Below are 15,572 nucleotides of genomic sequence, written 5' to 3'. Positions count from 1 at the left end.
ATAAGTAAGCGACGTTGACGATTGAAAAGTTATAAAGTTATCACGTTTATCACAGAGCATGGTTGTTAAATTACTATTAACGTCTTTTTCAAGTAAAATATCCAAATATGAAACAGATGTGTCAGACTCCTAGGTATCTTTCATCTCAAGCTCACCTGGAATATATGGTGTCGACATTAGAATGGAAATAACAATTGTTAACTGCCAGCACGTCGTCGATATATCTAAATATCAAAATGAGAGCCATAGCTTTTTTTTTCTTCCTCTCACGTATAAGACTTTAGACAAATTCTGTTTCATATGAAAACAAAAAATTTTTCCTCTAATAACGGGGCGCAATTGGTACCCATGGGAAATCAAATGGATTTTTGGAAGACTTGGTCTTTCTAAGAAGAACAAAAAGCTACATTACTTTGTTTTTATGTATTGACAAACATAAGCATACTTTTATAAAAATTGTCTGTTCATTTAAACAGATGGCACTGAAGAAGGACGAACCCTCTTACATGTACAGCGGACGGAAACACCAAAGGAAAACATTTCAGAGGCTAACAGTTTTTCTCCAGGGTGTCAACAGCCTAATAAGAATTCAGAACAGAATAAACTTGGTAAGTCATTATTCCAAATTTTGATTTTATGATTTTAAAAGTTTGGATATTCTTTTCAACTTATATTAAGAATGTGAACTCCATATTCTGTGCATTTATATAAAAACACAAAACACTCAAAAATCTTAAATGTCAATGATAAGCTTATTCCTTATTACCTCTTCATTTAAACAGATGACACTGAAGAAAGACGAATCCTCTTGCATGAACAGCGGATGGAAATGCCAAAGGAAAACATATCAGAGGCTAACAGTTTTTCTCCAGGGTGTCAACAGCCTAATAAGAATTCAAAACAGAATAAACTTGGTAAGTCATTATTCCAAATGATATATTAAATTTTATGATTTTAAAAGTTTGGATATTCTCTCAATATATATTAAGATTGTGAAATCCGTGCATTTATATTTATGCCCTGTTCACATGGAGAGATTAATTCGAATTAAGGTAGGACCAATGGATAGGTCAAATTTTTCTTCAAATTCAGTTTTTCTGAAACTTTGATATTTTGTTCTTGGATACAGAATTTCTCTTTATATATGATATGAAAGAAATTCAACCGCACAAGTTTTGCCCACATAGTCTGAAATATGGCCTTTCAGAACCCTGTAAGAAGTTTGTGAAATCAGACATTCGACTTGAGAATGAGCCTTATTTTAGAATTTTCTATTGATCTATTGCAAATTTGTGTAATACTTTTAATAAAGTTAACCTTTTTGTTACTTTCAATCAGTAAGTCACATTGATACTGGAAAATTTGGGTAAAATATTAAGTAAAAAAGAACATTTATTGTGTCAGAAACTGAAAATTCACATGTAAATATCCGACAGTTTAAGTTTTCAAATTGATTCAAATTGGTCCTAGAATAAAATGTGTAAAAATAAAGAAAATTGAACCCGTACAGTGGTTTCAGATATTTGGTGATTTATAAAAAATTCAATGGCAAAAAAATAAAAGATTCAGTAGATGACGTCACAATATTTGACCTTTGACCTCTTGATATGACCTTGACCTTTGTAGTACATAAAGAATAGAGACTCCTTATATATGTGTCAAAATATCAGCCCTCTACTATTTATGGAACAAAAGTTGCACTGCATTTTATAACAGACTGTTACATTATTGTCTATTGCACTTAGATAGCGTAAACACATTCCAAAATGTAAGCTCCCAAATGACCAATATATAGGATTCTCTGATTTTTTTTCACAAAATATAACGCATATTTGCCAAAACTTATTATTTTTCTTTCAGGGCTGATTCATTGTTGTCGGTATAGTAATATTTCTCTTTTTTCCTCCAGTACTTTTTTAAGAAATGGTTAAAATAGAACCCACGGGTGTTTTGTCCAACCTTAAATGTAAGTTAATGCAAATTAAATTTGAAATGCGTTCACCTGGGGAGTTTTATGTGAATTAGTTTAATTCAAATAAATTTATTGCACATTAAACTACTTCGCATTATCTCCGTGTGAACGCCAAGCAAAGCTAATTCGAATTAGATTTTAACGCATGCGTAATGACAAAATTAAGTCAAATGCCACATGACAGCGGTCAGCTATAGGTAAATGTACTCATGCCATTTTTAAGTGAAAATTAAGAAAAATTGCGTTAATTAAAATACTTCACTTTCGCTTCTGCTTCGCAGTTAAATTCGCATTATTTTAATTGGCATTATTTTATCTCGAAAAATGCGAATTAAGCTCTACGTGTGAGCAGGGAATAAACACAAAACACTCGAAAATCTTTAATATCAATGAACAGCTATTTGCCTTTTGTCCGATCACTCTTTTTCCCGTAGTTTGAGAAGATCTTAATCTGTTCTACTATCAGGGATCATTGGCTGGGGCTATGGATATTATTCCTCTGTTCTCAGCACTTATGCTTAATATTCAATTAAAGTTGATAATATTTTAACTTTCGGAATTTGAATGAACATATAGCATTCATAATGTAAATGAACAATTTGCTTTCTTCAAAATTGTGAAAGAAAAATCAAAAGAAAATAAACGCTTGGATTATATTGGTCATATTATTTGAAATATTTTTAGCTCACCTGAGCCGAAGGCTCAATTGAGCTTTTCTGATCAAAATTTGTCCGTCGTCTGTCGTTGTTGTTGTCGTTGTCGTCGTCGTCGTAAACTTTTCACATTTTCATCTTCTTCTCAAGAACCACTGGGCCAGTAAAGATGAAACTCATGTGGAATCATCCTCAGGTAGTGTAGATTCAAGTTTGTTCAAATCATGACCTCTGGGGGTAGGGTGGGGCCAAAATTGCCGATCAAAGTATTACATAGGAATATATAGGATAAATCTGTAAAAATATTCTTCTCAAAAACCACTGTGCCAGGAAAGATGAAACTCATGCGGAATCATCCTCATGTAATGTAGATTCAAATGTAGATTCAAATTTGTTCAAATAATGACCCCCGGGGCTAGGGTGAATCAAAATGGCTGATCAAAGTTTATATATAGGAAAAATCTTTTAAAATCTTCTTTTCAAGTACTTCAAAGCCATGATTAGTAATATTTATATGGAATTATCCTCAGGTAGTGTAGATTCAAGTTTGTTCAAATCATGATCCCCTTGGGGGTTAAAATTCAAGCCCCCCCAACCCCCCCCCCACCTTAGTAAACTTTCAGTTCTGATCTGATATGTGCTTTTTCCTAGCCGATGTGCTCAGGTGATCGCTGTGGCCCCTGGGCCTCTTGTTGACGTATGGATCAAGTTTAACTAAAAGCGTAAAGACAAGGACTGGACCACAAGAGAGGGTCGAAATTTTACTTGAAAATATAGAAGAGATGTTTAAAAAGTTTCTTTTAATATTATTAAGGAGGTCATGATAAGTGATATTTTAAAGAGTTTAAAGATCCTCAAGTTGTAAAAAAAAATTCTTACTGTATTGTAAAACGCTTTGATTAGCATTTATGCCAGAAAGCGCTATATAAAAACAATCATAATTATTATAATCATTAAAATATCTATCTTGTTCAATTCCTAAAGGTAGGTTGAGGTCAAATGGGATATCAAGGTTACACTTACACTAGAAAAATTTACAAAAAGAATTCCCTTTGAATTTATTCTCATGAACAGCTAGTCTGCAATCATTCTAACGTACTCAGTAATGCAGATTTGTTCTTTTAAATTACGACCTTGTGTGAGGAAGTACTAATTCAAATGTCTATAATTGACAAATGGTGTAAGGGGTGGGGACATAGGGGATGATAGGGCTATATTGAAATGGAAACTAACAAGGATTATTTTATATTTGTTGATTAAGCAGGGTCACTAAATTCTAACATTCCATTCTGATAGAAATATTCAAAAGTTGTGTAGACCTTTTTTGAGTCACAGATCTTTGTTAAAAGTATGGCAGAAATCAGGGAGTAGAATTCACCTATGGGGTTTAAAAAATCATATTGCTAAACATTACTAAACAATGAAATTATTTTTAAATATTCTGATAATTTACATGTTGGTTATGGGGACTAGTTTGAGTGTTGCTGCAAATAAACCTGGAGTATAATAAGCATTGTTTTCACGAATATTAATTGTATTTCTATGGCAGAGAGAAAAATGAACATTTCTAAAAATGCTATAAAATTACATACGGATAGTACGTATAGATGACGGAAGTGCTAAAGGTAAAAATTTTAGAAATTTAAATTCTTCTTTAAAACATTTCAAGTACTCGAGCTATGAAGAATAATTTAGAACCCTATATCACCACTCAGTAATAGAAAAGGAAGATTTCAGCAAACTGAAGATGTTGGTAATTGCAACATTTTGATACAGAAGTATAAAAGAATGGTAAATTTTTCTACATACACATTTACATTATCACCAATGTATTTTGACCTACTGGAAATAAAAATAAATATTTTTTTAAATAGTATGCCGTAAAGTCAAACTAGAAAAAAAAGTCATTTTCTTTGTCTATTGGAAAGTCACCTAAGCTGAGAGTTCGTTGTATTTTTTAATCATAGGGCGTTGGTCTTCTTTTCGTCTTCCGTCCGTCTGACCGTCTATTCATAAACTCTTCATATTTTGGTTTCTTCTCCAGAATCAAATGTCGACCCACGCCTTCTTTCAAGTGGACATTTGTCATAACTGACTCAACTGTTTAAAAATCTTTTTAAAAAAAGGAAAGACAAAATTTAAGAAAACAAACACCATTAGAGAATTTGTTTAAAAAGAGATCTCCTGGTATAATTAAGGTAGAGTTACAAATAAAAATCAATGTTTTACATAAATGTATACCGAAAAAATAATGAAATATATTTTTTTTACTAAAAAATAAATCCAGCAAAAATGCCAAAAATAAATCCAGCAATACCCTGATTAGTTTTAAATACGAGGGTTGTTCAAATAGTTCGTAGACTCTTGTCATAACTTTTTTTTTTTTTAAATTTAACTTTGTATTATTACCAAATTTGGTTCACATACTAGTATTTAAGCAACAGATTCAAATAAAGTTATGGTGGCCCGCGTGGTCATATTGGTTAGAGCGACTGCTCTGGAGTGGCGAAGTATGCAGTTTATCTTTACATCGTGGTTTCGAATCCAAATGTGGAACTTGGATACCAGTCCTTTGGATGAGACCGTATAAACAGAGGTCCCTTGTCGCAGTAGGTGCTGGCACGAAAAAAAAAACCCACTGCACAATGGCCCTAAGTGCCAAATATAGGACAAAATTTGCAGCTCTCCACCGACAAGTGGTGGCGTCTTCATATGATTAAAACATTCTCGAGTGGGACGTTCAGCAATATACAATCAGTCAATCAATTAATGTTATGATATTCAAAGAATATACTGGGGTCACAATGGGAGCATGATATGAAAAATAGTTTGAATTATATTTTAATATTCTGATGACAAGATAGGGGACAAGTATAAGTGTTGCAGCAAATAAACCTAGAGTATTACATGTATAAACAATATTTATCTACATCTACTTTACATATACCCTGTAGGTCTACGGACGAAGCTTCAAGATGATTGTAACGAGTAAAGTCAAGTTCTTTTTTACAGTTCTTTTATTTTAATTAAATTATCAAATTGGCAATGTACGAAAGCCCAGAAGGCTCATTCGAGATTCGAGTTTCCAAATACGAGATTCGAAATTCGAGATTCAAAATTCGATATTCGAGATTCAAAATTCGAGTTTCGAGATTCAAGATCCAAACGAACCAATCAAAAGCGGGTTCAACATTTGATTATTTCCCTTTATTATGTTTTTACTATCAAGAAATAATTCAATATAATTATATCAAATGGGTCATTTCATTAAATTATAATGCAAGAAAAATTGTTATATACATTAGAGGGAAATTTAAATAATTAATGGATTTTTGATCCGCAATGAATATTTCAATTCATATTATAGATTCTTAAAAATTAAATAGATTACATATATCAGAAGTATATAATTATATTTTTGTATGAACGACTAATTACCGTCCCCCAGGAGGTGGTCGGTTATATGATGTGAAAGTTTGAAGTCACTGTGCGTTTCTGCGGAGTTAAAACAATTTAAATAAAGAAATATTTAACAGTAATATAATAGTATATTGTAAAGCATCGTCGCAAGCCCCGGGTTTGGGTCCATTCTGTTTGTGGAAATAGAATGGACACAAAACCCGTGGCTTGCGACGATGATTAAAAAGACGGTCTAAAGGTTAAAGAAGAACGCACAATAAACATAAAATTAAAAATTGTTAATGAAGAATGAGGTAAATATTTCAACTAATACTGATTTAGAAATTTAGATATGTTTGAGGTGCGGAGAAAATTAAGACATGTGTTGGGCGTAGTCTAAAGCAAAGACCGCGTTATGTATATTACACAATTTTACTTTCTCTATTCAAACGGGATTTGTACGTATTTATTTTAAAATGACGTGTACATATGTACATATATAAACATTTTGAAAAATATGGTTAAATTCAAATTCATTAAAAGACTTAGCAGGCTACAAAATATTAACAAGATTTGGCCCTAGCAGACGAGGATAATGCACGTTTTACAATGTGCCAAGAATTTTCCCGCTACAACTCAAAGAGAAGAAATGTAGTGGCGGATCTAGAGGGAGTTAAATTTTTTCCTCTAAGAGAGAGCAAGGATACCAACATACATGTATTTGTTGCATTTTTATTAAATTAAACTACACTGCATATCTAGTTGTAGATTACATTAAATTTTAGTTTTAAACTTTTAATGTAAATGCCATACAGGTCCACGGTTCAAAAGTTGTTGACGCAGAGTACCAGAGGGTTAATACTGAACATGCATTATATATATAATTAAGAAAATCAAGCAATGTCAAGCACAAGCTTTTAATATCACGAGGATATATATTAAAAGATAAATATATGATATTTTAAAAACAGATCACCATAGTCTTTAGTTGCTTCATAAAAGGAACATTAATTGGTTTGCGGCCGATTTTTGACGCTTGCATCAATATATGTGCCTTGTCGTAATTCTTAGAAAAACACAGGTACGTGTGGACAAGACCCCCCCCCCCCCCTTGATATTGAACCCCGGGGCTTATTTCTCTGTTATGTGTAGCCTTAAAATACGAAAAAAATCGCTGGCGTAAAACCCCCAGAATAATCGCTCAACCAAAAAAAAAAAAAAAAAAAAAAATCAAAACAAAACAAAACAAAAAAAAACACTATTTATTACCCCACTTTACAAGAAAGAATGCTGTTTACGGAGAAAATGTGGAATTATTACGTGATGCAGAGTCAGTCCGATAGCATGGACTAAGACAGAAATACATTGTATATGTAGAGACAGTGTCAATCGACATTTAAAGTTAAAACAACATAAATGCATTTAACACCAGCGGGGGTACAACGTAAACAGACTGGAGTGGTATATCCTTCTCTTATAATGTATAGTGGGTATTTGGGGGGGGGGGGGGGGTGTTGAGCGATTATTCTGGGGATTTTACAATTTTTTGTTATTGTATACATGATGAATAAGTTTAATAAATATAACTTGTGAAAAAAATGTCCAATAAGCCCTAGGGTTGAATATCAAGGGGGAGGGGGGGGGTGGGGGTTGTACCGTTCACAAGTACCTGCGGTTTTCCTAACTGAGGAAATGCATAAAAATTAAGTTAAGTAGACAATTCAAAAAAATATATACTCCTTAAATATAAAATCTATTTAATATTTAAGAATCTATAATATAAATAAAAATACTTTTTGCTGATCAAAATTCCATTAATTATTTAAATTTCCTTCTAATATATATAACACTTTTTCTTGCATTGTAATTTAATCAAATGACCCATTTGATATAATTATATTGAACTATTTATTGATAGTAAAAACATAATAAAGGGAAGTAATTACATGTTTTGATTGGTTCGTTTGGATCTTGAATCTCGAAACTCGAATTTTGAATCTCGAATTTCGAATTTTGAATCTCGAATTTCGAATCTCGTATTTGGAAACTCGAATCTCGAATGAGCCTTCTGGGCTTTCGTAGCAATGAGCTACAAACAAACAAAAATATATATACACACATTAGCAATAGAACACACAAACAAAAATAAAGTAATTAATCAGCATATCAAATTAAATTCAAACGAACACATACCACCAAAATATGGCGATGCCACACCAAGTCACTCATACATGAAAAGTTTTACACTGCGTGTGTGGTCTCTACATTGAAATAAACAATATACCGGTATTTATTATATTAAAGATAAAAAATATAGTATTTAGTGTAATTCAAGTTAAATAAAACACAAGATTTACACCATTCTTACAGTAACATGTATCACTCTCAAACTTGAATACGTTCCATTCAACATAGGGGCGTCAGCACAGTGAGTATAAATAAATTACTTGACGAATCAGTTTAAAATCTTAGAGATTTACTCAACAAAATAATAATTTTATTATAAATTCAAATCACTGCACTGAAAATTAATAAAAAATAGAAAACAACTAGATCAATATTCAAATAGAATTTTATAAGGATATTTATAATTAAATCTCTAAATAAAATAAAATACCTGGCGCAAGGACAAAAACCCTATAAATAGACTATCGGTTTCAGAAAGTATGGTGCGCGTTTCGCGTTCTTTTAATATGCGCAAAATCAACTGTTACATGATCTTCGTCAAATTAAAGTTTCCTTTCTCCGATAGATATATTTACATCAATTTGGCCCAAATGTACATGTTGAGTCTTAATCTCGGAAAAATGAATTGCACTTTATTATTACTTATTGTTTTCAGGAATATAATTTTTATTCCTCTAGATCTGTCAGAGAAAAAACCCGAAACATTTCCAAAAATACTATAGAATTATATCATATTAGGAGTGTACATTCAATTAAAAACCGAGTGGCTTCTACCAAAATTTATGCGACATTGATATAGATTTCTAGTTGCAGGTATATCTAAGAAGAACAAAAAAAATGCATATTAATATTATGAATTACAGACTTATTAGCATAATTTTAAGTTGTCTATGATTTAAATAGATGAAACGAAAGAAGAAACTGATCTTCATTCAGCAGACAGAAATGTCAAACGTAAGCATTTGAGTAACTGATAATTTCCTTTTAAAACAGTTCATGAACTTTCATTATAAAGAATAAAAAAGCCCATATATATTGGAATTCCCATGGGTACAAATTGCGCTCCGTTACTCGCAGACTTATCTTTATATTCATATGAAGCACAATTTATGCAAAATCTTATGCGTGAAAAGAAGAAAACACTTGCTGTGGCCTTCAACTCGACATTTAGGTATATCGATGACGTATTGTCAATTAATAATGGTAATTTCCATTCCTACGTCGATACGATATATCCAGGTGAGCTTGAGATAAAAGATACCACAGAGTGCGACACTTCTGTTTCATACTTGAATATTTTACTTGAAAAAGATACTAATGGTAATATAGCAACCAAGCTATATGATAAACGTGATGACTTTAACTTTTCTATCGTCAACTTCCCTTACTTATGCAGCAATATACCTTTATTACCTGCATACGGAGTATATATATCTCAGTTGATTCGATACGCAAGAGCATGCTGTACGTATGAACAATTTCTGAAACGAGGGAAATTATTGACAAGCAAGTTGATGAAACAAGAATATCAGCAGTCTCGTTTAAAGTCATTTATTTTGTAAGTTCTATGGTCGATACAATGACCTTGTCAGCAAATACAATTTATCATTAAGTCAAATGCTGACTGACGTTTTTTATACCAATTGTTAGTCCATTTATACACTGAATTGACGACGGATTTTTTCCGTTATTTCCTGATCATGACAAGGAGCACACGTCGGGGACCATATGAACGAGGACGATAAAGAAGTAACAGATCTTTTCAATATTGCAGATATATATTTTCTGCTTTTGTTCAAAATGTATTGAGTATTGAAAAACAAAGAATGGATTTGTTTCAAAATCAAAATGTTTGATATTGTAGCAATACCATCTACAAAGTCAAAGCCTGCACCGGCACCGCCGAAAAATTTTATTAACAAGAATGATGAAACAAAGTGAGTACTTGTACGAGTAATATGGTACATCTTTCGATATTAAGGTGAATACTTTTTGTTTTCTGTTTCAAAGACCTATATACCTAGGTTTTCAGACTTGGTTGGAACAAGAGTATTATATAATTTCAAAACTTTGAACACTAATTATAAGATGAAATAGTTTTGGTAATATTTACATCCACTGAATATTTTTTCCTTTATTTCTTATGAAGACCATTGCCATTTATCAGTGCATGAACAACACTGAGCAAGCCACATGTGTAGTTTTCTTGATTAATGGCTGTTCCATCAGTTCTGCATATAATGAAATATTTATCTTAAAAACAATAGTTAACAAATAATTTTACTTTGAGTGATTTTTAATACAGATGTAAATATAAACAATAAAATGCTTTATTTGTTTATTAGTACGGGAACTAACATCGAAGCAATTGCAGAAAAAAATTACATAACCCGCTTACACGTGTTATGTATTTTACTGCAATAGCTGCATTATTAATTCCCGTACTAACAACTATAGAAAGCATTTTATTATTTAAATAAAACAATGACACTGCAAAGCGGAACAACAATTCGCATAAAGGATATCTACGAGGGCTGTTCAATAAATAATGTCCTGAACTGTATGACATGCAACTTTTCTCTCATCATTGAATCTTAATGAATTGATAACAGTTTATTTGACCACTTTTCATCACAGAGTTTCAGAGTGAGAAGCTGGAAAACAAGGGCTATTCGAGACACTGCATTAAAAATGAAGGGTAAAGAATCAGTAAACTAGAATGAAAATAAACGCTTCATCAAAGCTGCTGTAAAAAAAGTTGAGAATCCCAAAGAAATATTCACTGAAATATGTGGAATTTACATCAACCAATGTATGTTTTATAGACACATGTGCAGGTGGATTTCAATGAACATAAATGGTATAATGGGCATCAAAAATTGGTAGCGTCCTTGGCGATAAGGATTTACAACAACCATTGTATTGTTTGCCAAAATTTAAAATATAATCACTGATGATGTTTAATTACCTTTAAGACAAATAGCAAATTTAATAGACATCATCTTGGGGGTAGTTCACACTGTTTTAAAGAAACATTTGACAGTAAAAGGGCTTAGTACTCCATGTTTTGAAAAACGAGTGAGAACGAAAGCGTGTAAGAATATCTAAACAATTATTTTTTTTTTAAATTATAGTTATCCATGTTTGTCTGAAATTCGAACAGATAATAAAAATTGAATCCATTGCTTTAAACCCTTAAAACAAATTTACAATAAGATGTACTTGACGAAAAAGCAAAGATCTGAGAAAAGCAAAGAATTACAAATGCACAAACATAGTTTTACATGCCATTTTCTTTAATATTAGTGGCCTTGTTGTTCAAATTCTTGTTCAAGGTGCCAGCTCATTTTCTGAAGGAGTTTAGAAAGCAAAATTTTTGCAAAAAATCGAAAGGTTTATGAGAGGAAAAAACCATAATCAGGATTCCACTACATTAAATTTCTTCGTAACAGCGTCCAAACCCATGCGCCATAGAGAGTAAAGTAGTTTTGGAGATAATAGGGAAGTTTATGTATTGTCACATCAGCAATATTCGTCAGATCTTTTTTCCCTTTGACATGTTTCATTTTCCAAACTTAAAAAAAAACCTTTTAGAAAGAAACAAGTCCAGGAAAATATTCCAGTATACGAAGGGGCATACTCAAAAATGTTTTCTTAGAACAATTTGCAATTGGATAAAAACATTACAGACATGTATTTTAATTAAAAGAGAATATTTAAGTGAAATTATTAATTTGACTAAATCGTTGAAAAGGACATTATTTATTGAAGAGCTCTCGTATAAATCAAGGCAGCATTACCGGTAGACATCGATCCCGAATTAAGACACTTCCATTTCGAACATGATTACCTCACAAACAAACAGATACAGTAGAGTTAATCGTTGTGAGGTGATTACAAAGTATACAAGCATTTAACATTACGAAAGTGGACGAACTTCATAAAGAGATCCACCAATATTCGTGATTTTTTCGTTGTTCGGCGTCAATAACACCTGTAGTATATAATACAACAATGTTAGATAGACTTTGGCCATAAAAACTACCTTCTCGAACGCATGGCAATTATTGAAGAAGTTTCTGTGAATAATTTTGTGGAGTTTGACAAATCTTGTTTGTAACCATTTTGTATCCATTAAACTGGTTTGCAAAGCATGGAACTTTAATGTTTAGTGATATTTACTTTGAAGGTCAAAATATGTTTACATACTATTTGTTCAGTCCTTTGGTTCTATTTTAGATTAGCTGAACAAGAACCAAAAACCGTTAAAGATGGCAAAACACCTTCACCAACTCCTTCAAAGGAGCATGCAAATGATTAGTAAGTTGAAAAAGTTGAAAATGTTCGACAAATGGTTGGTTTTTTCATAAAGAGACAAATTTTATCTCAATAATTTTATTCAATCATTCTTTTTTTTTTGTTTTAGATGCTCAGACATTAAGATAAATATTGATGTCTTCATAAGGTCCAAGTGAAAAAAGTTTCTGCGAGAGGCTGATTCATAAGTTTAGAAGACAAAACATGAAAATGAAAGCAAAATATATGTGAAGTATTTTACATTATTTTCATTGGAATTGATTTGCTCATTTTGTGTTTATATAAAGTTATTACACAATAGATAAACCAAAATTATCCTATAAAATTAAGTTTTTTTCAGAAATTCTAATATTTTTGTTCTTGGTTACAGAATCTTTCTTTATTTTTAGCTCTACTGGTCAAAGATCAGAAGAGCTTATGCAATGGTAAGGTGTCCGTCGTTCGAACATTTGCCTGGCTGTCTGTAAACAATTTTTCAAAACGCTAGTCCTCCTATAGTTTTGGTCCGATTTCAATATAACTTGGCACACAAGTAGACTACACAAAACTACATAACCTAGTGCATCGATTTTTTATTTTGATGAACGGTGTTGCCAGTATTACTAGAAATAAAAATTTTCATGAAATTCATTAAAACACTACTCCTCCTACAGTTTTGGTATGATTTCAATATCACTTGGCACACAAATAGACTATACCAAGATATCAGTCTACATTTTACTCAAAGATAAATTGTATTTGCTGACAAGGCTATTGTATCAACAATAGAACTTACGAAATGATGACTTTAAACGAGACTGCTGCTCATATTCTTGTTTCATCAACTTGTTCGTCAATAATTTACTTCGTTTTAGAAATTGATCATTCTTTTCCGTATCGAATCAACCGAGATATATAAACTCCGTATGTAGGTGATGAAGGTATATTGCAGCATAAGTAAGGGAAGTTGATAGAAAAGTTAAAGTAATCACGTTTATCATAGGGCTTGGTTGTTAGAATACCATTAACGTCTTTATATTTACATTTCCAATGTCTTTGTCCGATACACAAGGGTTGTCCCAGAAAATTTTGTGCGCTGGTGTTTAAAATTTCATTTATTTGACATCATTAATGACAAATATATGGCGATATTTGCCAAAGCGCTTTGAATAAGACATTGTTAAAAATGGTAACGTTAAGCGGTAATGTGGAGCAACAAACTATCATGCAACACTATGTTGAGTGGGATTGGACTCCTGTATGTAGGAAAAATAGATGATGTTAACGATGAAAAACCACAAATTTAACTACATGTATGAGAAAAACAGGTTTATCTCTAGTAGAAGGGACTCGAAGTCGACTTAACTGGTTATGCGATAGAAGAGAAAGACGAACTGAAAAGACAAGAGCGTGACGTCATAGGTCTACGTGAAGACTGCTGTTAAATAATTCGATCAGTTTGGATTATGATCGGGATTGGGAAATTGTTTATTAAAAGAATTATCTTCGCAATCTTTTTGTTATACTAGTATTTGAGATGTATAACTTAGTAACAAAACAAAACCAAATACAGTGCCGAATGTATGTTTACTGAATAATTTTTTAGAGGCACAGTTTCCAGAACGAATTCACAAACACTACGAGGTACGTTTTGACGTCGTCAGTGTTCAGCGTTGCGCCGACAGCTGATTTGTTAGATTCGTTTATCTGAGGGGAAAATTTGAAATTTTTAGGCAGGAATAAAAAAACGTTGATTACGATGTGTGCCAATTTTTAATTTTATAGCAATTGTGACACAAAAGATATTGAAAATGTTCGCGTTTTTCTGGGACAACCCGTAAAATTACAGATAGTTAATGTACTTTATTCCTTCATAAATGCAGTGGTTCATCTATAGGCGCGGTTAAGAAAAATCACGCGCTGGGCGTGATAAATGTAGAGACAGACGCAGGACTTAGAGCACGTGGATTGTCGGAATTAAGAGCATGTAAATATCAGGAATAACTGTCAGATTTTTTGATTTCATGACAATGATCAATCGATTGGCTTGCGTGATAATTTTTTTCATAAACGCCTTTGGCGTTTTATACAAATTATCACGCAACCCAATCGATTGATCACATCATGAAATCAAAAATTAGACAGTTATTCCTTGATTCAAGTAAAATATCCAATTATTAAACAGATGTGTCAGACACTGTGGAATCTTTTTTCTGAAGCTCACCAGGATATATTTTCATTTCTAATTATTTTTTTCTATGATAACCCTTTGAAAGTTAATGGAGTTGATTTCTTGATAATTCTACCGGAATGTTAATAAGGCAGGTCGATAGGTCAGGAGGTAAGGAGGCCAAATATGTATGCGAATCTCGTGCGCATCTGTCTCTGTGTCTGACGCTAAGGAGGCCAAATATGCATATAAATTTCGTGCGGCTGCCTTTGTGCTTGACGTCACTGGGCGAGGACTATTGAAATTCGCATGCGTGTCCTCATGTCATTTAAGTCTATGTCTACATTTTAAAAGTCTAAAACTACAATTTTATTTTACAATGAAATGGAAATGGAATTGAAATAGAAATCACTGTCTAGTTAGTATAGTATGCAAGGGACATCAACGCCTGTTATGCAAATTATCCCATGTTTCCCACCATCGTTGAATCCCTGGCATACTAAACTAACTAGACAGTGATTCCTTAAATATCGTATCGACATACGAAAGGAAATTCCCATTGTTAATTGACAATATGTCGTCTATATATTAATGTCGAGTTGAAGGTCACAGCAAGTGATTTCTTTTCACGCATAAGATTTTGCACTAATTCTGCTTCATATAAATACAGAAATAGGTCTCCTAATAACGGGGCACAATTGGTACTCATGGAAATTCCAATAGATTGTTGGAAGACCTGGTGTCCAAAAACAAACATAGATATTGTCAATCAGAAACTCAAGCATCTTTTTGATGTGAACTTCAAGGTACTTCTGTGTACAATCAGAATGTTTTTTAACAAATTTGGAAATGACCATTGACAAGGTTAGTCAATTTACGACTTTCATTATTTTTA

General features: G+C 32.3%; 1 protein-coding gene across 1 annotated transcript; it reads left to right on the top strand.

Annotated features, from left to right (window-relative positions):
• Positions 1-476: 476 nt before the first annotated feature.
• On the top strand, positions 477-12,790 carry LOC134229544 (uncharacterized; the record flags this gene model as incomplete). Its single annotated transcript, XM_062711293.1, has 6 exons — positions 477-608; positions 783-914; positions 9,115-9,165; positions 10,076-10,148; positions 12,451-12,531; positions 12,638-12,790. Coding segments are annotated over 6 exons (470 nt in total), but the record flags the coding sequence as incomplete, so codon positions are not given.
• Positions 12,791-15,572: the final 2,782 nt, after the last annotated feature.

This window comes from Saccostrea cucullata, unplaced genomic scaffold (genome assembly GCF_032062105.1).
Source record: "Saccostrea cucullata isolate Sc308-1 unplaced genomic scaffold, CSIRO_AGI_Scuc_v1 ctg14251, whole genome shotgun sequence".
Classification (NCBI taxonomy): Eukaryota; Metazoa; Mollusca; class Bivalvia; order Ostreida; family Ostreidae; genus Saccostrea; species Saccostrea cuccullata.
The sequence above is the reverse complement of the archived record's forward strand: the minus strand, read 5'-3'. Positions and strand labels throughout refer to the sequence as shown.